This window comes from Pteropus medius, unplaced genomic scaffold (genome assembly GCF_902729225.1).
Source record: "Pteropus medius unplaced genomic scaffold, Ma_sr-lr_union100, whole genome shotgun sequence".
Taxonomy (NCBI): domain Eukaryota; kingdom Metazoa; phylum Chordata; class Mammalia; order Chiroptera; family Pteropodidae; genus Pteropus; species Pteropus medius.
The window spans coordinates 2,723,722-2,749,562 of NW_024343732.1; the positions used below are offsets into that span (position 1 = coordinate 2,723,722).

Consider the following 25,841-nt stretch of genomic DNA (forward strand, 5'->3'; position numbering starts at 1 on the left):
TTGAAATTAAAGTCAAAAATTTTAATGGGAAAATTTGTGACAAGTCCTAGAAGAGACAATTCATAGTCTTGCCATAAAATCACTGTTAGAAAAAAAAGTTGGGAAAATGAGTAGTGTCTCATCCCGCTTCGAACCCCATCTGACAAGCAAGAAATGGCATGGTGTCCTGGGCAGTGGCTCAGGGAGTCCGTTCTGCTGTCAGTTCTGAGTTTTCTGAGGTAATGAGCTGCAACGTGCAGTAAAAACACCAATGCCGGCAAACCACGGCAGGTCACACTGTTTGCTTTTCTGCTCGTCCCCAAAGCTTAATTAGATGCATGTGAGTTGGCACTGCTGGGATATCCAGCAGATGGAGAAGTCGACACCGGGGGGGTGGTCCCCTGCCAGCTGCCCCTGGACTGAGGAGATAGCAACAGAGCATCAGAGGGACAACCGTGAGACCGATGGCCCATCTCACCCCCATTTCTCCAAGAACCACGAAGAGGAGTCAGGAGACAGAGGTGGGACAGAGGGGTGAGACAGCTGGCCTCACTGACTGATCTGTGACATGGGGGAAATTGGACCCGATGGGCCACCCCATGGGGCTCTGGCGAAGGACTGATGTGACATCTCAGTACAGCTGGGGTTTCTATGCAGTCTGAGGGCGAGGGAGACCCAGTTAGACCTGGAGCTGATGATGGTCCCGTCCCTAACACATCATGGGAAGAGGCTCAGAAACCTGGCCCAATGCTCAGGGGCTCCCTCTGCCCCGCAGACATGTATTGGGCACACGTGATTCTGAGGTGTTCGTCCACAGGACCCCCCAGAGTGGAAAACACCACTGAAAATGGCTCTTCTCGGGCAGTTTGCTCTGCGGCGAGTCCTGTTTGCATGAGAGCAGGACTGCTTGTCCCCTTCCCAACGCAGGCTCTGGTGTCGGCTCCTGAGCCAACCTTTCCAGGTGCCCAGGTGTCACACCCTCCACGTGACCCGAGGGTTCAGCCTCTCCTGACTCAGCTGGAGACCAGTGCTACTGTCACTGGACAGTGCCCGCTGCGTGAGCCTCTTCACCTTCCTTTCTTGTACTTTCCCTCACAGGCTGAGCCCTCCCGCTGGCCCCCGTCCAACCTGCTAGGCGCCCCCCACCCCCGGCCAGCTATTTCCTCCCATGTGTCCCAAATAGCTGCTATGGTGCTTGCACCTCAGAGGACAGTGTCGGGCAAACGTATCAACAGATTTCCTTTGGGGGCTGCCTCAGTACATGGCATGGAGACACCAACAGGTCGGCGCTGCTCCACCTGTCAGTCTGAGAGCAGCTGGGACAAAGGCACTGGCCTCAGGGGGACACACACTGGCCTCAGATGGACATCTGCAGACCTGCGCTCCCGGAAGGTGGACGTGAGTGGTAAGGGGACCGGGAAGGGACAGGCTGGTGCCTGAGGGTGTGACTGGGAGCCACATTCCTCAGGCACCCAGGGTGGAGGTGGTGGCTTCCAGCCTGAGCAGCCTCAGTCCCTGAGACCTGCTCTTTGAAAGAGCATCTGTGCCTGCCCAGTGCAGGGGACCGCCGCAAGTTGGGTGGGAAACGGGTGGCACAGGCAGGGAGCTCACAGGGTGTGGCATCTGCACCAGAACCCCGACATTCCCATTACTATGTGGTCACGGTCTGGGAAAACCCTGTGGGGACCTGGCCTCCTGGGTATGGTCCCAAGGTTAAGGGCAGGCCTTGTCTGCCAGGGTCCCCGCTGGGATACTCACTCCAGTTGACTCTCACACACTTGCACCCACTATGACAGAGGTGCTGAGCTTGGCCCAAGCACCAAGCTCCCTGCTCTGCCCACGTGTTTGTTGTGAGCAGCGTGGTTGCCATGGTGATATGACATGCACCACCTTGCTGAAGGCACCAGGAGGCAGCCTCCCCTGTGCCTCTGCTTAGGTCTGGGGGTAAATCGGTGGAGGGCTGACTGTGGCACAGCAGGAAACACCCATGTCAGGCAAACGGGTGGGCTGTGTAAGGCCTCGGCCCGCCTCCCATGGACACATCACACCTGTGCCTGTGCAGCCTTCTGGGGATGACCCCGCATGTGGGGTCGGGCCCCTTAACCACAGTGGGAGGCTGGGAAGGCCCCAGGGATGAGAGTGATGGGGCCCCCCAATCCTAGCTGGCTCAGCACACTTCCTAGTACCCTGAAGAAGTTCCAGAGGGAGCATTCTGAGATGCCCCAGATCCCTGACTCATTTTCTTCCCAGTCGCCAAAGTAGATCTTCACTGTGGCCCAGCTGGGCACGAGCAGAGGGGACGGCTAGCCTGGCAAAGCCCAGGCACTGCAGGGCAGTGAGTCTGAGCCCAGCAGGGCTGCCTAAATGTCTCTAGGGTGTCAGGGCCTCATCTGCTCACCCCCATTCTTCCCCATGGGGTACAGGCTCTTCCCCAGGAGGCAGGGTCCTTCCTCTCAACAGCTAGAGCCATGTCTTGGGGCTTCACACCCACCACTCAGCAGCTGCTAGTTACTGAGTCCTGCGGGGGGTGGGGGGCAGCAGCGTAGGTCTTTGCAGAGTGAGCTGTGCCCCCAGGTGGTTCCGCCAACCTGCAGTCATCATGACAATGGATGGAGTGCCCAACAGGTCCGCCTCGTTGCCAGGACCTTGGGGGAGGCTTGCAGAGGCCATGAGGTGGCTGACAAGATGGTCGGTTCCGAGAACCAGCCACCCACAGGGCTCCACGTCTCCACCCCGACACCGACTCTGGGACCCTGAGGGCATCCTTGGGATTATGCCCTGAGACTCACCTGAGACCACAGGCTGCCTCCTCCAGGGGTAGGGCGGGGAGAGGCCAGCGTCTGCAGGGTGATGAGCGCGTCCCTGGCACTGGTCAGTGGGAAGTGTCCAGAGGATCCTGGGAGGGGTAGGAGGAATCAGGACAAATGTCCCAGCCCCAAAAGCTGCAGCAACTCAAGTGGGACCTGCTGGCCCCTCGTCAGGAAGAGGCCTTGACCACGGACACCAGCCTGGGGTGGGGACACTGACGCAGCCTGATGGGATCCACTGACATGACTGGGGTCACGGCCACTGCGAACAGAAACCTCACGGTTTAAATAAGGAAGTGGCGCATCGTGGCCAGTCCGGAGGGGCCGTGAGCGCTGTCGCCCACACCGCACTCGCAGCTCCGCGGGCCTGGCTGCAGGGGCACTACGGCCCGGGCTGGCGGCCTCACTCACCGAAGCTGGGTGTGGATGGGCAGCTGGGCTGGCTCCTCGGGCCCCCACCTTCGGTGGTGTCCGCCACCGTGTTAGCTGTGTAAATGCTGGCTTCTTCTTGAAACTTCCCCATGTTCTTTTTATACCGGATTCTTTTGTTGCCGAACCAGTTGGAGACCTGTGGACATACAGACAGAAGCTGCCGGAAGAGCTGACCCAGTGACGACACGACGTGTACATGACAGGCTCCCTGAGGTGCTCCTGTTTCTACCGCCCTGGAAGAACATCTGAGTGACAACACGTGGCCACGGGGACGTGTGAGAGGCCGAGACGGAGAAGGTGGTGCTGACTGAACCACAGACCCGGGGAAATGTCCATAGTGTGCTGAGAACACCCTGGAGCTGATGTGTCTTACGGGGGAGGGAGGAACTATGCTGCCCAGGAGCCAGGTGCTGCTGGAGGGGAAACGGGCACGTCTGTGACACGCGCAGAGACGAGCGTCCACTCACCGCAGGGCAGGCAGCAGACTGGATTCTGGATTCTTCTTTAGGGAGAGCCAGAGCTGGGGACACACGCCTGCGAGCACTGAGCTAAGTGCCTTTGCACCTGTGCCTGTGTTCAGCGCTCAGAGCCAGCTTGGGGGGGTCATTGCACTCTTCCTACAAGCCCGCGGTCTTGGCACATGGAGGAGACCCTCCGGGGGTTCCCCTCAAGGCGGCTCTCTGGGGGAGGCTGTCCTGGGCACTGTTGGGTACTGAGCAGCATCCCTGGCCCCCTCAGTTGTGACAATGAAAATGTCCCCTGGGGGAGGAATTGTCTGGGTAGCATCTATGCCAGTGCCTGCCTTTGAGGGTGGAGATGTGCACAAATGGAAACACCTCGACACCCCGAAGTGGAGCAGCTGCGTCCGCAGTGGGATGTGCGCACAGTTTAATGAACAGAAATAAACTTCTGAGTTACGGTGCCAGACTGTGGACAACCTTTCCTCTTTAAAGTCCCCACCTCCTCCTCTCAGTGTTAATCACGAAAGGGAAGGGCACCCGAGTGCGAGCTCCGCACACAGGGACCCTACCCTCCTTTTGGTTCCCACTTATCTTCAAGGAATGTGCCAAACGTCTCCATGGAACTAAGTTTGCAGGCAAATGGCAGCAAGCAGTTTTCTGTTGGACTCAACTGGCATTTTAGAAGGACAAAGAGCAAACTTTCTGTGAGGGTGGGACTGGGAGGAGGCTGGCCCTCTTCCTAGGCGGATGAGGGGGTCCAGTGGTTGGGGAGAGCTGGCCCCAGCCAATGTCCCCCTTCTCCATGGGGAGCGCCCCAACATAGCACCTCACACAGGTATGGGTGCCGCGCAGGCTCCCAGATACCATCTCCCCGACTATGGCTCGGAGCCACCAGCCACTCCCTGCCTTGTCCCTGTAGCCAAGCCAGCTGCAGCGGCCCAGGTTCCCCATTGCCCTCCGCCACCCACTGGCTTAACTCTCCTTCCCCTTTCTCCCTTGGGCCTCCTCATCTGGACCTGCGGCTGATTCTGTCCCGAAAATGTCTGTGACCTCATCTGTGACACCCTTTGCCCTAATTGTGCTCTCCTTCCTCACTACATTCTCCTTAGGTGAACCCCACTTCATGCATCTGTACCCCATATTCGGAACCCGCCCTCAACTGATTGTCAGCCATTTCAAGCTGCCCTGAGACCTGGTAGACCCAGCAAAGCGAGAAGAAACTTCCAGCACAGAATTCTGCTGCTGGTGGGTGGAGATTTCAGGGCCTGGCCATGGAGGGGGAGTCACTGAAATGTGGCCGGTGCTTCTCAAAATTTTGTCTGCAATGAACCCTTTCCTCAGGTGAAGTCTCAGACCCAAGCAAGACCCATCTGCCCTGCAGGGGTACCAGGCCCTGAAGTGAACCTGCCTGTTCTTCAGACAACTGCTCGTGGTGGCAAACAAGTTGCCACGCTTCACGCTTCTTTTGGGGCCTTGGAGCCCGAGGCTTGGCCCCTTGCTTAAGCTCTGGCCTTGGTGCTGAGGACACCACAGCAGTTCTGGGTGAGTAAAGTAAGATGGGACTGGGACACCTGCAAGGCATCATCGAGAAGTCACAGCTGGACTTGGCCTGGGCTGGAGCAGAGGGTAGTGGCTAAGGGCATAGGCACTGGAGGCCACCGGACTAGGCTGGAAACTCAGTTCCTCCAACTGGACAGTGCGAGGAGGGGGGTGCTTCAGTGAGCCAGTATGAGGCAGCATCAATACCAGCCATCCTGGCTGCCAGAAGCAGGGGCTGCCGAACCGAGACCCCCGCCTCAAGCTGGTGGGCTGCCTGTACTCATCGTTCCCACTTCAAAACTTTTTCTGAAATGTTTCTTAGACTCTTACCTTAGCTCCTCCTCCCTCGCCCCCAATTCCACTGAGAAGACTAATGGGGTCACCCAAGGTTGTCCAGGTCCCATCTCCCATCTGCACTAGCATTCCCCATCTGAAGTAGCGCTTTCTCTTGAGAGCTGGTTCATCATTTTAAGTCCTAATCTTGCTCCCAAATTTTTCTTCTCCTAAACTTATAACCTCACCTCTCTCATGCAACACAGCACAGTCCTGATACAAAAATATTACATTGTAAATACTCCAATTCACCCAGTACCACAAGCTACACTCTACCAGCATAGCCCCAGGGGCTCCCATGCCTGGTGGGTGCACGTGTCTGAATCCCAAAGGACGGAGCCCGAATCCTGAATCCCAAAGCACAGAGCCGGGATGCGAGCCCAGCCAGGCTGACTCCAGGCCTGGACACTTGGCTCCTGCTCCACACATTTAGTGAACGTCCCTGAGTGCCCTCCTCACAGGCCTTAGCCTTCCTCCCCTTCTGGGTTCAGGGGAGCACGCAGGAGAGGCCCGTCACCTGGGAGACTGTGATGCCGCCTTTCCTGGCCAGCTCTTGCTTCACTTCCTCGCTGGGGTAAGGGTTGCTCAAATGAGAATAAAAGTACTCATTCAGCACTTCTGTGGCCTGCTTGCTGAAATTCCGCCTCTTACGCCTGCAAAGACAGACAACCTCAGCCAGTGTCCACATGCTGGGACTCCACCGACGTCTCCTCATCCCCATGTATGATTACAGAGGTTAGAAAAACAGCAGCCAACACTTCCAATCGCCTTCCAAGAGGCTGTGTGAGGGCCACACCCGCAGCCACGGCCAGACCCCTGGATGAGCCCCGAGGCCACCGAGCAAACTTAAACCTAAGCTGGCACCGACTCGCGCCTCTTCCTAAGAGCTGACCCTGGGGCTGTGAGTGGTGGGCAGGGCCTGACCTGGCATCCAGGAGCCGCGAGCGCAGGGTCATCACAGCCTCACAGGTGCTCTGCTTCAGCTGCATCTGGATGGCACTGAACTTGCTGTGAATGATGCCAACCATGCGTTCCATCTCCTCGGGCAGGACGGGCCTTATCCTGCTTTGCTCCCGGAGAAGATTAGTGACGTGCGTGGTGAACTCATGGCAGGCCTGGGGCAGGGACACACACGCCAGCCTGTGACTACCCAGCAGGCTGGCTCGCGGCTCCGCGGGGACCAGCCACCTGCCAACCCCCTCGGCTCCCACAGAGACTGGCTATGGAGAAGTGAATGCAAAGGGCTTCAGTAAAACCGGCACCTTTGCCGTGAGACCAAGCGCGTGAACTCTCTGGTCTGTGCCACAAAAGAAAGGCGGTTAGCGGTCCATGTTTTGCTTTGACAAATGTGCATTCACATGATAGAAACTCTTCCATGCAGAAAGATCACCTGTTCATATTTCTCTAGCTCAGAGTGGTAAATCTGTCGGATCTGGGACAGCTTGGCCCTGTAGTCAGAGTGCTCAAGGCCATTGCCATTTGGACAGCCACCTGGTGTTGCTGCGCCAGCCGCCGCTGCCGCTCCTCTTCCTCGCTTCTCCGGCCTGGACACGCCCTCGGCCAGCAGCATGTTATCCAGCCTCATGAGCTGAGCGTCGGGGAGACCCTCTTCCGCAATGCCACGGATGCTTAACGCTGGGTAAGAGAGACCGGGCCGAGTCAGTGTCCGCTGTCTGAGCCCAAATGACCGCAGCCGGTCACCAGCACTGGCGCCACGTCTGAACGCTCCTCGCAGAACCCTCACGGGGCAGGAGGACTTCCTTTTATCTGGTAACAGACACTGAGTTACCCACCGTGACACTGAATCAGGAACTACAGTCGGGGCTGCGGTCTGAGGGGACAGACAGATGCCAGCTCAGTGCAAACCGTGAGGGCGAAACTCCCAGCCCACAGCTGGGTCCACACAGGGGGGCCGGGCAGGGCCGGGGCAGCGCCCAGCACTGGAGAGGCCTGAAGCCCTGCAGTGTGTCCCCTGAGGAGAGGGGAGGGCACGCTCCGACAGACGCTTGCCCAGCATGGGCGTGGCTACAAAGACGACCAGCAGCCTGGCACTGGCACAGGGCTGTGCTCGTATGCGCTCGTATGTGTCTGCTGCACCTGCTGTGAGTGTGAAGGAGGGCTGTTACGAAGTCAGTGAGGAAGAGCCTGACCCAAGAGGTACCAGAAAAAATGAACTGACTGAGATATAAAGCAGAGAAATGAGACAATGGCCCTGCAACCTGGAAAAGCCATCCCAGAGGGGCTGAGAGGTTGACCTGCTCAAGGACATGGCTAGACAGGCAGGGGAGGCAGTGGGGAGAGCTGCCACTATGTGGGTGGATGCAGGTCAGCTATGGGGTGGCCGGGACAGTCCCCAGGAACTGAGACCACTGAGTGTGGGCTTGAAAGAAAGGAAGCAGCCAGGGAGACCCCCACATTTGCCCCGTGTGGCATGGCGTTCTCCCAAACACAGCACACAGAGCAGCAGGTGGGCAATGAAAAGGCACTGCAGGCTGGTCCTTGACCTGGCTGAGCAGGGGCGTCCAGGTGGCCGCAAGGCAGCTGCTCACTGGCAGTCACGGTGGAGCTAACAAGTTTGGGCAGCGGGCAGGTAGGTATTCACGTGTTATCTGCATGTGGCGTTTTTGAGAAATCTGTATACATCTACCTGTACCTGCGGCTACACTTCTGGGAAGAAGGCCACACCCTATGAGTGCCAGAAAACCAGCATTTAAGGAACAGGCAAAGGAGGAGATAGAGAGAATAATCAGGTTGAAGGAAAAACAGAAGTGGTCACAGAGAAGTGAAATGTGGGCTTAGTCATCGGGACAGTGTCAGTAACTTCTGCAAGAGCGATGGCAGGGTCTGCTGGGTAGAGCCCGGCGAGAGGAGGGTGGGAGCCAGGCCAGGCGGCGGGGGCGAGAGAGGCTGCTGCAGGGCTACAGAATGAGGGCCAGGTCCGAGAAGCGTGGTCCTGTGTTGTGCTTGCTTTTTCAGTGATAGAAGCAATGTCCGCAGAGAAAGGGACAGGTGGAAGATTGGGGTGGGGCAGTCCCTGAGCGGACGGAGGCAGGGGACCGGGAAGGAGCGATGATGTCCATCTCGTTCTGACTTTCCAGAAAAACAAAGTTTAAAGTGTTTTCTCAGAAACGGTCTCTCTTAATACTATAAGCTACTAACTGACTTAAGTGCTCAGATAAAAACTGAGTTTAATCGCATCAGAGATACTCATTAATCATTTGTCCTTTTCTTGTTTCCCCACAGAACAGATTTACCTTTTCGGCCAAAAACTCACGAGTGAAAACTGAAGCCCAAAAAGAAATCCTCGTAGGAAACTTCCTCACATGTAGGGACCCTCGCCACCCAGTCTCACTGGGTTGCCACGTGGCTCTTTCGGAAAGGACTGAAGGAAAAGTGCCCCTTTCATCAGCTGCCTGTGGCCTTCCAGTTCAGAGACCCAACTCTCTCACTACCTTACTTGATCTTTAAGCAGCACCAGATGTAAACTTTAGTTCCCATGAGCCAGGACCGCCCCCGCAGGCTGTGCACACCCCCACGTGGTCCCTGCAGACTCCAGCAGGCAGCCTCAGCAGCCGGGCACCTGAAGGAAGGACCGGAGGACCGGAGGACCGGGAAGGCCCCTCCCTCCTCTCTCCCAGTCGCCCTCCTCCCCGTCTCCGTTTTCCCATCTTACTCCTCACATCTTCACAACCAACCTGCCATCAGCTCCTCCATTCCTGAGCCCTGCTGGGCCCCCTCTCCTGCCCTCTGTGACCTGCAGAGGAAAACCCTCTCCCCCGCTCCGACCCATGATTCATATCTGCCTCCACCTCCCAACGCTGGCTCCCACACAAGTCTTCTGTTCAAAGACCAGAATCTCTCTGGTACCCACAGGTAAAGCCTGGAGCCCGAAATGGCACTCAGGGTCGCGACTGACATCTTTCCAAACCCACCTTCAGGAACATTCCCTCTGCTGGGCCTTGCTCGGCCCTCCGATGCTCTGCTCCTGTCCCGGGCTGATTTGGCGGCCCCTCCCTGAGCCCAGGATGCGGGTCAGGAGTGGGCCAAGAGGGACAGGCAGTTCCTACTCTCCCCCTGCAGGGCCTCCAGCATGCCCTGACACCCAGGGGTGGCGAGGCCACCTCCACACCTTCCAGTACAGCTTCAACTGAATTAGGAAAAGTAGTGGTTAAGGTTGGAACACACAGCTTAGTGAAGGGGTGTGTGGGGCAGGTGCGTTCATGCGTGTGTATACATGTGACGCTGGGCTGCTGTGGGGCGTGGTATCTTCCACTCATTCTCTTATTTATGCAATAGCAAGTATCTGAGACTCCATCACAAGCCAGGGACCAAAACAACAAGGAACTTACTGCTCTCGAAATGAAAAACTCTCAAATAATGAAGAGTACACCTGAGGCTTTTTAAATTTCTCTTCCAGGGGTACATGCTGATGCAGCCTTTTTTTGGGGGGGGGTTTGAAATGCTGCTGCACGCTGAAAGTGCATGTCCTTTGATCTCCAAACTCCTGTCCTGAGAATTTATCCCACAGAAACACTGGCCCCTGAGAATGCTGCATTTATAGGACGTACATGACCACATGGTTCATAACTGAAAAACAGAAACTGCCCAGATGTCCTTGAATAAGGAGACGACATGCCCGTCACACCTCACAGTGTTAACTGAGCTTATGTGCTAGTACGACAAGCAGTCACATGTTACAAGTTTGATTTCCTTAAGACTGTATATTTTTGCAACATGTACATGTATGAGTAAAAGCAAACTTACCAAAAAAAATAAGTTATTCCGAGTCTTGGTCACCACTACCAGTCACAACTGTGGATGAAGCCACGCCAAGCACGTGTGTTTGGGCTTCACTTTACCTGCCTGCCAAGTGTCCTCTGCCCTCTGACAACTGCCCCTCCCAAGCATCTCCCTCAGCACAGTGCAACTGTCCTCCCAGTACACTGTCGCTGGCCTAATTTTGGTCATCAGACACTTGTTACCTTCAATTACAAGCTCATTTCCGGTTGGCTGTTCAAGAACATCTCTGTTTGTGCTCCTCAGCTCCCCCGGGGCCCCTGACTGGTGGGCAGGAGGCCTCAGGGACCAGGAGCTCAGCTCAGGGACACCAACTGTTGGAGGCACTTGAAAGAGGTGGAATTAAAACAGAGGCATCTCCCCAACACTGCCAGATTTTCTCCTAGTCCCGACTTAGTGAAGGTGATAAAAACCCCAGTAAACCAAACAGTAAAGTAAAATAAAATTGTGAATATGAACATATTATGTTTTTTGTAAGACACGATACGGTACTACTATGGACTGAATTGTGTCCCCTCCCAGATTCACATGTAGAAGCCCTAAATCCCCGACAAGACTGTATGTGGAGACGGGGCCTAAGAGAAGGTTATTAGAGTCAAATAAAGTCATAAGTCTGGGGCCCTGATCTGTAGGACTGTGGCTGGCTCCTCGATCTTGGAATCCCAGTCTCCACAACTGTGAGGAAATAAATGTCTGTTGTACAAGCCGCCCAGTCTGTGGTATTTTGCTACGGCAGCCCGAGCAGACTGAGACAGGAACATGACCCCAAGTCGTTTTCAATTTTCTCTCCTCACGGAACAAAGGCGTGGCTTTTTGGCGGGGAAGAAAGGCTCAGAGGAAAGGCCTCCTTTGCGCTGACAGCCACCTGTCCCCTCACCCCATTGGGTCGGGAGTGCTCAAGCTTAGCAGCAGGACTGTGCTTCAGCTTCCTCTGTGCCAGGGTGTGAGGCTGAGTGGAGCCCCTCCAGGAACCCCAACTGCCCAGGAGGGAGTCTAAACTCCTGGCCGAGTGCCGGACATGTCAGATGCCAACTGGCCCCTCTGAAAGGCCACTTTCTGACCAAGTGACCATAAACGCATCATCTGCAGCCCTTGGCTGGGGATGGGACTGAAGAAAGGAGAGGGTGTTTACTTAATCAGTAACCAAGAGCTTTCCTAAAATGTCTTACTAAGGCTCAAACCATGGGGGATAATCACGTATAGACTTACACAGTTTCAACACTGAAAATCAATGATTAGAGAAAACAGTGCCTGTTTTTTCTAAATCCTGATAAAAATCACCTCAAAGAATATGGAAGTAATTTGTTTCCAGACCCTAATTAAAATTTCCTGACGCCAGGGGGTATAGCAACTCAACCTTATCTTTTCTATACATTCCTTCCTTTTGGTGTAAAACTGTGCATCACTGAACCGTATATACCCTAAAAGAAACTTCTGATGCACCAGGCGTAATTTTTGCTTACTCCTCTGCCTATACGAGCGCGCCCACTTTTCCGAAGTCAGAGCACTATTTCAAGGCTACTTCAAGCTCTTCTCTTGGGTTACAGCCCTCAGCTAGGCCCTAAAAATCAATCATTCTAATATTTTCAGAGGTTCCGTTTTTTTTTTTCGTTAAGATGACACAGGACAGGCCTGGTTTGGAGCCTGCCAGGGTGTGGGACTCAGCAAAATGCTCACCTCCCTTCTTCCCTCCCTGCCCCCGTTTCCCCGCCTAGCGGGTCCTGGGCCCCCAGGCTGGGGAACCCCCTTGCCCTTGCAGAGGGGCCTCCAGCACCTAAGATGGATTAAGCTTTGGGAACGTGTAACAGAAAGGAGTCGAAGCTGAGTGAAAGGTGACCGAACTCCTTTAAGGGGCCTCTGGCGACAGGAAGTCTGAGCCTGCTGTTGGGACCTCAGGTACAGGGTCCCCAGCCCCGGGGTCTCGAGTTCAGGCTGAGCACCTACAACCAATGATGGTGACGCCCGCCCCACGTCCATCTGCCCGCACGCCTGTCCCTAGTGCCAGTCTAGAGTCCTGAGCACCAGCATCTGCGCAGGCACAGATGGGACGAATCATCGGGAAGAAAAGCTTGGGGGCTTCTTGCTTTTAGAAACTTTTTGATGCTTTTTTTGATCACTTGCTGAGCGCCAACTAAGGCTGGACATAAGCAGGGGCTTTGGGGGCTAAATCTTGGCAGGAACGGGGCCTCGGGGGTGAACCCAGTGTGGTCGCCGTGACTTGTGCCGAGGCTAACCTTTCCTGTCCTCATTCTCAAACTTGAGCTACGCTTCCCCAGCTCCAGGATCTCTTATAGTTAAAGAAGCAAAGGTAGTTAGGTAATTGTACAGGATTTTGGCAAAGGACTAAACCCAAGAACCACCATCGCTCTCTTTTACGAGGGTGCGTCCTCCCTAAACAATGCCTCTGACATCAGAGGACGTGGAAAGGGGTGGCAGGAGGTAAATAACCTTCTTTACATGGACTCCAACTGTTTAAGGAAAAAAAAAAACCCCAGCTATAGGGAAGGTCTCGACGGCCTGCGGTTGCTCTTTCTGATTCTATTGTCTCTATCGCTTGGGTGTCCCCCAGGTCCCTCTCTTGAGATGGATATCACTGGAGCATGTGTATGGGACCCAGGAGTCTTTTCCTAGCAGGGTCATTTTATCCGAAAGGCCAGAGGTCTCCCAAACCAACTCCAGACTCACCTGAGAGCCATGACACTATGTCTAGTAGCCCCATGCTCCCCAGGGGGCTCCAGGAGTTGGCAGGGACTATAGATCAGAGGCTTCCTGTCAGAGAAACCAGCTGATCCAGACCTAGTGCTAGTTGTTACTCCTGCTGGACAGTTTCTGAGCCTTACTTCCTCCATCTCTGAGTTGGGAATCCCACACATAAGGATTTGATGAGATCACGAGGGAAGCTGGGGCGCAGTGCCCCTGCCACAGATGTGCCTCGGTACCTGGGAGCTGCTGCTGCTGTGAAAAACCCTCAGATCATTGCTCGGGGGCCCAGGAATGCCTCCAGACCCCCACCATGGACCCGGAGGCACACATCCATCTGTCACTGCTGTGTGGGGCTGCCCTGCTCACTAGGGACCATGGCGATCTTGTCCCCTGCCATTGCCCCAGCTCCTCAACATACCCGGCCTTGTAAAATCATGCTCCGGAAATAGGACTTATGCTAAGAAACCTCTCTCCAAGGGCCACCAGGACATTTTTTTTGACCAGCACTATCAGGTCCTCAGCAAAGAGAGAGTCCTTTCACCAAAACACTTTAGAGAAGAGATTCAATAAAAGCCACCCACTCGTCATACAGAGAGCTCAAGACACATGCTCTATGAGAAAGTCACAGCCCAGTCTCATTCATGCAGAGCTCGAAACAGCTCAATAAATGACCAGCACACCAAAGTTGGCAGCATCTATGCGTGTATGTGCACAAATACATGAATCATAACCAAGAGGATTTATCTCAGCACACTGATGCTTTCAAATCCATCAGTGTAAATCATCAATGTAAATGGAAATCAGTGTAAATGAAAATCCACCAGTGTAAATCATCACAGTAACCTAGAGAAAAACTGTAACTCCAAAGATGCAAAAAGAAAAAGATTAAAACATTAATGATAAAAACCCTTAGCAGAGCAGGAATAGAAAGAACACTCCTTAACTTGATAACAGTCATCTCCCCAAAACGCACAACACATCCAGACTTACTGGGGACACTTTAGAAGCATTGCTTCAAGTCAGACATGGGCAGAGAGGCCTCTCCTTGGCTCTGTCCACAGGTGCCAGTGGAGAGGATGAAACCAAGAGCCTGGGAGGGACAGACAGGCAAGGTGACCCAAGGCTGAAGGGCATTCTATTAGGGTGATCGACATCACATAATTCAGCGGTACTACGGAGCCACCGTTTCCAGATGGACACACTGGACACACCCTGGCTGGCACGTCCCCAGTGGGAAGTCTCCCTCAGCCCACAGGGCTCTTGGGTGTATCACTCATTCAGCTGTTGGAATGTTGCTTACCCAGTTCAGACAAACACCGAAGGGAGTGCTGTGGGGGTTGCAGGCAAACTTGTTTAAACCCCACAAAAGCCCGACCTTTGTGCTTCCATTTGCTGGAAGCCATAATATCTGCTCTCTGTGATTTAAATAAGGAAGAGATTAGACAGACCATTAGACGTTCAAACTCCTGTGAGGCACCTGAGCGAGGGGGGTACCTTACAGCCTGGCAGGGCAAGGGGGTGTCTGGAGGAGGGTGACCTAGCCCTGGGGTGTTGCAGCCCAAGAAAGGTGAGAAGGGCATCACACGGGAGCTGTCAGCAGCAGGGCTCGGGAGCCGAGGGAGTGAAGAGGGGATGGGGGAGGAAGACTGGGCATACGCCGTTGCAGGAGGGACGACCAATTAAATAAATAAAAGTACTGAGGCTAATGGGAGCAGGGTTCTTACTATCAGAGAAAGGAGTTACAAATCTGGAGAGAGAAAAACAGAATGAACCCGTGGCGTTGAACTAGAATTAAAGATATTGGAACGAACTTGTACTTTTCAATGTGTACAGATATAGAAGAAGTAGATGTGAATTTGTGTGTGCATGCACACATACGTATCACCCATAAATATTCTTTCACTCTGTCCTCTGAGAGTGATCAGAGAAGTAATACCTCAATAGCAACGAGCGTATGTAAGGCCAAGATCCACTCTGAATAGAGCCAGGGCTCCTCAGAGAAATGGCTAATTCTGGCTGAAGCGGAGAGAGTAGAATATGAGTCCAGACTATGTTTTGGAAGCTACGATACTGTGATTTACAACAAGAAATATATGTTTAGTCTTGTCTACTTCTGGAACAGAGCTCCTAAAACCCTTGGAAAAAGGAATCTTTTGTTATGTAAATGAGGTGACTTTGGGGACAGCACCTAAGGATGGGGGATGGTTGCTAGGGGACCCAACCGTGTGACTGGAGGGTTGGAACTTTCAATTCCACCCCACCCCCAACCTCCAGACTCCCAGGGACAGGGGAGAGGGGCTGCATAGATGAGCAATGGCCAGTGATTTAATCAACCACACCTGTGTAATGAAATCCAAAAGGAGAGGGTTCAGAGAGCTTCTGGGTTGGTGAATGTGCGGAGGCTGGGGGAGAGTGATGTGCTCAGAAAGGGCATGGAAGCTCTGCGCCCCTTCTCCATACCTTGGCTTTATGCATTTCTTCCATCTGGCTGTTCCCGAGTTGTATCTTTTTATAATAAACCAGTAATTTAGTAAGGGAAATGTTTCTCTGAGTTTTGTGAGCCATTCCAGCAAATTAATCGAACCCAAAGAGAGGGCCCTCGGAACCTCCAATCTATAGCCAGTCAGAAGCACAGGAGATAACCAGGGCTTGCAACTGGCATCTGAACTGGGAGGTGGGAGTGTGCAGTCTTGTCGGGCTGAGCCCTAACCTGTGGGATCTGATGATTATCTCCAGGTAGACAGTGTCAGGATTGAGTTGAATCACAGGAGATTCAGGTGGTGCTGTGGAGAAACCTCCTGCCACACGTTGGAAACTGGGTATAGAACCTTTTACCAGCAAGTAAGGACATACTCGAAGGATGATGGAGACGTGTCAGAAGGACACAAGGCCATTTTGAAGGGGCTCCTACTATCCAAATCTGGGACAATTTGGGACAATTTGAACATCAAGATGAATGATGACAGTAAAATGACCATGATAAAATAGGCCTCCATGAATCTATACTAATGCCAAATAAATAAATAAATGGAAAATTCAATGAACATTTCTGTAAATCTGTGATTATTTCCAAAGAAAAAGTTAAACACACATGAACAAACCTATGAGAACAAATGCAGCACTCCAGCTACAATGGCTTTGTAAATCAAAAGGAAAATAACCTTCCAGTTACAAAGTGCACTAGAAGGGAACAGAATTAGAACAGAAATATAGGACAGGCTGGCTTCTATGGAAAAATAAAGTAGTGGTAAAGATAACAGATAAAATGTCGACTTCTACCTGGGCTAAGGAGTGACAACATGAAGATCCATGAGATATTTCTTTGAACTAATATGGTTCTCAAATCTGCTGTCAACACAGAGTCTTTAAAATGTCAAATAAGTATAAAAGAATATCATGTTCACCACAGTGAGATACCCCTTCACACCAACTAGATGGCTTATTATTAAAAAAAAAAAAAAAAAAAAAGACAATAACAAGTGTTGCTGAGGATGTGGAGAAACTGGAACCTTCATGCACTGCTAATATGACTGTAAAACGGTGCAGCCACCGCAGAAAACAGTCTTGCGGTTCCTCAAAAAGTTAAAGAGAATTACCATATGACCCAGCAATCTCACTCCTGGGTGTATACCCTACAGAACTGAAAGCAGGAACCTGAAAACACCTGTACATGCATGTTGACAGCAGCATTATTCACATCAGCCGAAAAGTGGAAAACAATCTAAATGTTCTACAACAGATGATGGATAAGCAAAATGCGGTCCGTCCACACAATGGAATGTTATTCGGCTTTAAAAAGGAATGAAACAGACACATGCTACAAATGGATGAATCTTGAAGACATTATGCTGAGTGAGGTAAGCCAGAAACAAAGGGACAAACATTGTACAATTCCACTTATATGAGGTACTGAGAGCGGTCAAAATCATAAAGACAGAAAGTGGAATGGTGGGTGCCAGGAGCTGGCAGAGGAGAAACGGAGAGTTGTTGTTTAGTGGGGACAGAGTTTCAGTTTAGGAAGATGAAAAGTTCTGGAAATGGATGGTACACTTAAAAATGGTTAAAGTGGTAAATTTTACCACAATGAAGAAAACTCAAACGTTAGAAAACAAAAGGAATATCACATTGTTACAGCATTTGGGTGAAACTTAAATGTAGGTTCAAAATTGAATTTCTCTTTTAGGCACCAGATAACTACTGGAGGCTGGCACCGTACCCACAGCCTTATATGTCTGAACTCACATGGTCCTCAGTAACCATGAGCTAAGTGTTATCACTGTCCCCTATTTACAGAGGAGGCCTGAGGACAGAGAAAGGTTCAGTCACATGCCAGATTCAGTCATGCAGAGGTGAAACAGAATTCAGACGCTATGGCTGCTTTTGGCTACTGTCCATGTTGAGTACATGCTAATCTCGTCCCAAAACCATGTTCAGAAAGAAACATACTTTTGTACCACATACACACTTTCCATGAGCCCCAGGATATCTGAAGTGCCATGCTCCAAAGTGACATACAAAATTCAAATAATTGACCTCAAGAGACCAGCTCACTCTAAGAAATCAAGTGACAACCTTTCTGTTGATGACCTCTGGTTTCAATGATATCTTCATCTTATTTGGTGGATTCTCTTGTAAACTCTCTTCCAGTTGTTATTAACCTTGACCAAGTGATCAAGGTCAGCACCACCAGTGAAAGGAAATATCAACAGCATGTACCTCCAACACAACGCACTGAAAAGAACACAACGTTGCTTCTGTAGGATTCCCGCCAAAGGCACAATGCCTCAGTCTAGTCGTGAGGAAGCAATGGACAAACCGCACTGAGGGACACCCTACGAAACGACTGAGCAGTTCTCAGCAATAGAGTGTGGGTCACAGACGACGAGGAAAGACTGGGGCACCATCACAGATCGAAGGAGACTAAGAAGACAGGATGGCTAAATGCAACGTGGGAGCCTGGGCCAGAAAAAGGGCATTAGGGCAAAACCCGGGGAAATCCAATAAAGCCTGCTGATCAGTGGTGAAAGAGCACCGTGCCAAGGTTAACTTCCTGGTTTCTGTCATCGCACTACAGTTCTGACGCGCTAACCGTGACGGAAGCTCAGAGCAGGGTGGAGGGGAACTCTGCACTACTTTTTTCAACTTTTCTGCAAATGTGAAACTAATTCAAAATAAAAAGTTATGTGGGTTTTTCTTTCTTTTTTTTTTCTTTTAAACAAAGGATTTGCAGTAGCCTTCCACAGGAATTACTTTGGATGCTTAAAAAACCAAAACTGTTATTATTCTACTTTTCTATCATCTTTCCCTTTTCCACAATAACTGAATATCACAGCACCTCTTAGGTCCCGCTGAAGACGAATGCAGCTGCTTGTTACTCAGCGGTAACAGTATTGCTCCAGTTATAAACTGCAAAAGAAATGGATGTGATACACCAGAAAGCAGGGCTCTGGAAAGACAGAAATGAACCATCTGCTGCCAGAGAGGGATGTGATGGGCACAGTGGCTCACGATGCACGCTAGGGCTGAGCCAGGACCAGAGGCGTGAGGTTGTCTTGGTCCTGGTTCCACACAGGAAGTATCTTCTCAATGGGTTACCTGTCTTTTCCTTGATCTCGCAGAGCACACTGAAGAGAGCAGGCTTCATCCGATGGCAATTCAGAGCATGCTTTCTGAAAGACAGGTGACAGAGGAGCATGTAAGAAAGAGAACCATTATCCTGTCCACCAGAGTAAAGATCCTTCATACTGACCCAGTTGGTTCTGCTGAAAATCCCTTACGGAGGTACGGTACCGTAGAAATTCATATGAATTGAATTTGTGCAGTTTAAGTGGAATATACAAATATTCAAAACATTTCCCTTTATATGTAGAATTAAAAATAATGCAAATAATTCATCAAGAACTATGAAATTTCAAGGTCCAGTGATCTGAAAGCTGTACTCACTCCACTGCTCTTGGCGGCACTTTGGTGCAGAAGCAGAAACCCCAGCCATCCCGCCCCAGTGCCGTGAGATGCTAGCTTCGCAGGTGTTTACTGAGCACCTACTACATGCCTCATACCACTTAGTTGTAGAGACACAGACACACGAGGTTTGTACTGATGTAGCAGTTAAGATGGAGGGGGTAACAAGCGCCAAACACACACACAAGCAAGAAAACCATGAGCCATGGTAGGTGTTTTGTGACGATTTAAACTAGAGTAATAGCTAGAAGGTTTACTGGAGTTTATGTCTCTGAGGTGACATCAAAGCTGAGATCAGAATGATAAGAAGTCAGGCAGAAAAAGGGCTGAAGAGAGTAATAATTTAGGCAGAGGAAACAGCCAGTGCAAAGCCCCCGAGTGAGAATACAGTGGCTTTTTAAGAAACCCAGGATGCTGTAGGGTAAGAGCTGAGTGAGGGAGCCACGTGGTGAAGTTAGAGAGACAAATGGGGCCGACTCAAAGAGCCTTGTGTGTCAGGGAAACCTGGCTTTTGTTCGCTGGTGATGAGAACTGTGGTTGGCAGAAGAACATCCCCCAAAGATGTCCACATGCTAATCCTTGGAACCATGAGTATGTTGCCTTACAAGAGAAAATACTCTGCAGGTGTGATTAAGGTTAAAGATTTTGAGATGGGGAGATTGACCCAGATTATGCAGATGAACCCATTCTAATTACACTCTCAGTCTTAAAAAGCACAGACTCTCCCAGCTGTGGTCAGGGAAGGACATGCGATGACTATTTCTTTTGATCCAAAGCAAATCCCTTAAGATAGGATACTCTGAGAAGGAATACAGAACAGAACGAACGACATGGTCATTCCTTGCTTGGCAAAGACTTCAAGGCTATGCTCGATTGAACAGCAGCTAAAGCAGGCAGGCAGCTTACCCGCACCCCGCTTCCAAGGCCATGCCTTCCACTCAGCCCGATGGAACCATACTGCATGCTTTCCTGCTCTGAGCCTTCCCTGCACACATGCTTGCCCCTAGCCTAGAATGCCATGCTCACTTTCTCTGCAGGGCAAAAAGCCTCACATCCAGATCAGTCACCTCCTTGGGGTGTGCTCCTGTGCCTCAAGCTGACTTCAGTTGAATTCCAGGGTCCCATCGTCCCTGCTCCACAAGCTCTCGTCTTGTTGAAGGGTGGTCTCCCTCGCCTTGGCTAATTCCTTATCACCCTCTCTCTGCTCCTCTGAAGCCTTATTAGCCCAACTGCCTGACTATACAGCACACGAAGCAGGAAGGGATGTCATATTCTAAAGAGCCCGAATGGTGTCATATTCTGGGAAAAGGAGGGGGCAGCAAGTCAGCACCAGAGCTCAAAAGAACACTGCCAAATCTCCACCCAGCCACCCCTGAGCTGTCTGACCTATGGCAAGTCCTTACTCCCTGGGGACCCGTTCCTCATCTACAGACTCAGTGAAAAATGCCGACTTCCTGGGATACTGGGAGGTTTGTACTCAAAGGCACTTGGTAACTGTCACAGAAATGAGTGCTACTTGCTCATTTGTGCAATTTTTCTGAAACTTTTTGCACAATGCTTTACTTACTAATGAAGCCACTTCAGAGGAATTTTGCTGTGATCCTAGATTTTAGGTAGCTTTGGGAAATCATTTTAAAACAAAACTCAACTCGAAGGGCATCAAGGACATCAAGACTTTCCTCTGGCACGAGACCAAGCCAAGCTAAGCATGTCAATCAAAGCTCAAAACCAAAACCTATAAGCGGGCTAAGAATAATGACTGCAGACACTCAGTCGACTGGTCTCTAATGAAGCTCCTTTAAGGATGATGAAAAAGAAAACTTCGACGCAAATTCTATCTCCCAGGTTTGAACTAAGAGAGTCCCTCATGCTAATGCCGTCTGGCTTTGGGAAATTCCAAACCATAAATTCCTCCTCTGACCTCTTGCATTCTTTGAACGATGTGCTGAAAGCTGAAGCTGACAAGCATTAACGTGCACTTCTAAAGGTCTATGTCCCCTTATTTAGTATTCCTGAGGCACTGAGATGAGGGGCACACCATTCAGTGGACGGTTTATGCTTTGCCATTTCGGGTAAGTTCTAAGGACAGTCAAAATTACACCATCTCTAATAATTAAGAATTTAATCTATATTATAAGCAAAGTCAATCTGCAGAAACACTAGAAAGTCACGCAAATTTCTACTGGTAGAAAATACTCAGAAAGTCATGTATGTAAAAATCAAATAAAAAAAGTCCAGAGAATTTTCTTCCTAAGAAATGCTATCAAAGCCCTAAACGTAGTACCTGTAATGTTGCCTAAAAGCCAATTTCTACTTTTATAGTTTCAGGCACACCACCCCACATACCATATTGCTTGCTCCTAAAACGTGTAACAGTGACCATTCTCCGACATACTTTTATCCGCTATATGTAAAGTTCTTTTTGCCCTAAATCTCATTACCATTCCCCAATGGTCATTTCCTATTATACTCAAGATCTACAAACAACATAAGTTTAAATTGTGGTTTTCTAGACTATACAAAGGAAATATGGAAACCACCCTGGAACCTCTAAAACCCGATTTCTTGAAAATATAAAAAGACCCTGAAACAAAAGGGCCTCATGTTTTTTTTTTCATTTAGAGGAAAAAAAAATAAACTATTTTCTGAATTTCATTTCTACTTTTCTTGCTATATTAAGCAGGAAAAATAATGCTAATGATGTGACTCCTGTGATTAATTTAAAATCCATTGTGCCCACAAATATAACTTAGGCTCAAAAATAATTTTCATTTGTAGATTAACCATCCATTAGCCAAACTGTTTTATGAACACTGAAAAACAGGATGCTACCATCTGCCCTCCCGAGAGCCTGACCTCTCCAAGTGTTGTCTGGGATCCGCAGCATTGGTACTCTTGGGAGGCTGTTAAAAATGCAGACTCTCTACCCCCACACCCAGACTTACCACATCACAACTTGCGCTACAGTAAGAATCCCACAGACATTTGCTGCATGCAGAGCCTAAGAAGCACTGTTCTAGGGCACCACTGTCCAGAATTTTCTGTGACGATGGAAATGTTCTCTATCTGAGCTAATGTGGTATCCTCTTGAGCACTTGAAATGTAACTAGTGCAACTGAAGAAGTGAATGTCTATTTATTTAAATTTAGGAAGACACATGGTGAATGACTACCACATTGGACTGTGCAGCTCTCTAACGTATGTGCATGCACCTGCAAAGGGTCAAGAAGCGACCTCGACTGCCAAATCTGCCAGTCCTGCAACACAACCCACCTGTCGTTCCAACATGCAGAATGACTGGAAGAAGGGACAGTCCTCTTCAGCTGCTTCTACCAGAACATCAGGTATGGAGCCTGGGTCTCCAGGATGACATTGCTGACCATTTCTGCTTCATTTTTTGATCAGGTTTCCAAAACTCACCACTCAGCCATTCCTAGCTCTAGAGTTTTCATACTGGCTTCTTAGGAATCTCATTACTGGACAATAGAGGAGTCCACCAGCCTCTGATGATTGGCTGTTTCTAGGCTCCAGGGCATCTGAGGCTTGAGGATCCCCAAGGGTGTGATGAATGAGCACACAGTTTGGGGTGTGGGGGAGGACCCAGAGCCTGCAACTGATTTTCAAAAGGGCCCATGATTCAACCACTGGCTAAGGACCCTGAGAGGAAGGAAGAACTCTGGAGCCTGACAATCCTAACAGAGGAGCCCTCAACTCTAGTCTGATAACCCTCCTAAACCCCTCAGAAAGGTAGCGAAGAGATGCAAATGAAATAACCTATGTAAACTGTAAAGTGCTATAAAATTTATTGTTACGAACAAGTAAAGCTATGCATGATAGAGTAAAATATTCAGACAATCCTTGGCAAATAAGATTAAAATTTCTGCCTTACTGATCCCATACAAAAAATGAATGAGAACGTGATCAGTGAAAGGTTCAAATCAGAAGACGGGGAACTATCCCTTCCCTAGGAATAGCTCAGGGTGTAGGCTAAGAAGTCACAAGATTATTCAAGGAGATAGGTCACCCCTCACATAGGAAGTCTCCAGCTGACTTGGGCTTAATCTAAACTAAGATGGTACATCTCACAGTTCCCGATATCCCTCCACTATCTGGATAATCAAAAGAAAAAACAATACACAGTTCACTATCCCAAGACTACTTAGTTATAATGACAAAATAAATTATGCACAAGCACTTTCATAGCGTAGAAAGAGAACAATCTAGGTTTAAGGAGAGCAGGTGTGCTCTCCTTCTTTAAACATACTTAAGGGGACAAAACAGGTTGAGAGGGCCTCACAGCTAATTCTTGCTAGCCAGGTGAGCTACAGGGACAATGAAGGGGTCAGCAGGCACACTGTGAGAAGGCCTCACCCAGTCAGCTGGCACAACCTTCTGGGTTGATAATCTACCAGGCTGCACAGTTTACTGTGAGGAAAAGACCCACCCAAGCTGTTTGCTCCAGAGTGGAGCAAAGGGCCCACCTGAGGACTAAAGACTGTTGTCTGGGCTTAGGGGACTCTGAGTTCTTCTAAAGGCTACCTCTAAAGAAGAGGGGCAGATTCTAAGCTTCCAAGTCTCAAAATAAAAGTCCTAGGGGGTCTTTCTACTGCAGAAAGAAACCAAGAACCAGCTATCTAACAGCCTTGTTGCCAGCATGCATAAGCTCCACTATTCAATTTCTTAGCCTTAAAAGAAAAAGTGCTGCCTTCAAGAAGAGCAAGGAAGAGGTGACTGACTGCACTTTATTCTAAAGCCTATCTAGGGGAGTCTCAGAGATTGCTACAAGGAAAAACAGCAGCCTTGGGGCTGTGCTGGGGTGACAAGTGCCTGAGGAAGGTCACAGCTGGGCAGAGCTCAAGTGACTCTCTGCCTAGGACAGAAGGATCATGGGTAGCTCCACAAACCCAAGAGCACTGCTTCTGTGGTTCCTGGGTATGAAGAACCTATTTCCTGCTAACTCTTCTAGAATCTAAGTGCCACAAAACTACATGCATGCTGGGTGCCACTGTGCACAGGAAAGTACAACAAAGACCCTGCTTTCGGACCAGTCTAGTGAACAGGGCATCACGCAAAGACACCCTCTCCCAGTCCAGCTCTTCCGTGCAGGGAGTTACCTCTTCTCAGCATACTCTTGATATGACAACTATTTATAAATTAGTCTCCCACACACCCTGCTTCTCAATGAGCTCCAAGAGGGCAGAGAACAAATACCTTAGCCATCTTGGTTTCCCTAGCACCTAGCACGCTCCCAGAAGTAGAATGAACATGGTGATGGTGGGATGACACTCCCCCTAACTTTCGGGGAGAGGTTATGAAACTGCAGAAAAAGTTGACATTCCAGAAGAATCAAAGGAAAGAAAGATTGAAGAACAAAATGAATGCTACGTCCACCTTTTACTCCGCCTCTTCTTTCCTGGGGCTGCTGTTCAACTGGCTTTGTAGAGGACTCTAGGGACTACAGTCCACGCGACTAGACCATGGTCCTACCCTCACAGACCATCATTCTCCCCGAAACAGGCCCCATTCAACGAGGCCTCATCCTTCAAAAGGACTTCAGTCCTTTCCTATTTTCTAATAATTTGAGCAGGCCCCAAAGACCCCCAAAGGGCTGCCTTGTAAAGCCGATTTTACCCATCATGGCTGAATGACAGTGGTGGATGGAGGTAAGTGGGGCAGTGGTCTTAAAACTGCTGTGATTTTCCCAGTGCAACTGAGACTTGTAGGCCCCGTGTGACCCAGTTCCAGCCTTTGCCCAAGCTCTCAACTCGGGAATTTCAGTCCCTGGCTCGGCTTTCTTTCCGCCGTTTCCCACCTCCAGGGCCTTTGAAGGTACTGTGCCCTCTCCACCTGGTTTCCTGCAGCGTGCCATCCCTTTCTTTACAGGTTTTCTCACAGTTGATGCTTAGTTTTTTGCACTCAGGTATCCCCCTCAAACCATGAGCTTGACAACAGGGACAATGTCAGCATCCAGCTCGGTGCTCTGAATATAGTGTCTAAAAGATATTTGCCTAATTAACAACAAAAAATGGGGTCCTTCGCTTCTTCACAGCTTCCCCACTAACCACTTCTGATGGTTCCCACACCGAATCGCCCATCTCTTCATTCTCAAGTACCATTCCCCACAACTCACATTCTCCATTATCTGCCCTCAAAACTTCCCATTATGAATTCCACTAATCCATCTGTTTACAAGCCCCCACACTCCTCTTAACCCTTTATATTCCATAAACCCGGAAATCATCTTTCACCATAAACCTCCCCACCGATAAACTCCCCTTAAACCTAACCGTCTCACCCCAGAACGAGCTCCTAAAACCCACCAGCCACTGCTCAGCCCATGAGCCTTTCAATCTGTTCCATTTTAACTCCATAAATCCCTTCGTCGTCCTCCTCAAGCCTCCCATGTCTGCCCTCCCGGCTCAGAGGCGCACCCCACGCTGTCGCCCTGCCCCCTCCTCAGCTTCACACCCAGAGCTGCCCGGGCCCTGGCCCCTCGGCCCGCCCCTTTCACGGCCGCCACTTTGGGTGGCCCCCGCTGAGCCCGCGCAGCACCTGGCCTGCGCCTCCTCCAGGCTCTGGTCGGTGATGGCCATGATCTGCTGCAGGACGTCGCCCGTGTCGGGGCCCGGGGGGCCCCCGGGCGGCGGGCTGCGCGGGGATGGGGGCGGCGGCGCGGGGCGCGGCTGGGCGTCCATGGGCGGTGGGACCCGGCGGGCGCTAAGGAGGAGCCACCGGCCCGGCGCCGCAGCCAACCGCCGCCGCCTGAGCGACGCGCACGCGCCTGGGCCCGCCCCCACCGCCGCGGCCCCGCCCCTGGACACGCCCCTAA

At 50.8% G+C, this 25,841-nt stretch overlaps 1 protein-coding gene across 2 annotated transcripts; it reads right to left on the minus strand.

Annotated features, from left to right (window-relative positions):
* Window positions 1-25,742, minus strand: PBX4 (PBX homeobox 4). Of its 2 annotated transcripts, none has more exons than XM_039867996.1 (8): window positions 25,565-25,742; window positions 18,647-18,720; window positions 6,942-7,186; window positions 6,476-6,666; window positions 6,069-6,204; window positions 3,198-3,354; window positions 2,769-2,875; window positions 1-398 (listed from the first exon to the last, which is right to left on the minus strand). In XM_039867996.1, the coding sequence occupies exons 1-8, from the start codon at window positions 25,705-25,707 to the stop codon at window positions 306-308; spliced, it is 1,146 nt and encodes a 381-aa protein (XP_039723930.1). In that variant the 5' UTR covers window positions 25,708-25,742; the 3' UTR covers window positions 1-305. The 2 variants fall into 2 exon arrangements, with proteins under 2 accessions (XP_039723930.1, XP_039723931.1); XM_039867997.1 differs by lacking the exon at window positions 25,565-25,742 and adding an exon at window positions 22,286-25,530.
* Between the last annotated feature and the right edge of the window lie 99 nt (window positions 25,743-25,841).

Coding starts and splice junctions, on each gene's coding strand:
- PBX4 (XM_039867996.1), bottom strand. CDS start 25,707: ATGGACGCCCAGCCGCGCCCCGCGCCGCCGCCCCCATCCCCGCGCAGC. Junction 6,205..6,475: donor TCGCGGCTCCTGGATGCCAG/GTCAGGCCCTGC, acceptor CTGTCTTTGCAG/GCGTAAGAGGCGGAATTTCA. Junction 2,876..3,197: donor CCCATCCACACCCAGCTTCG/GTGAGTGAGGCC, acceptor TACCCCTCCCAG/GATCCTCTGGACACTTCCCA.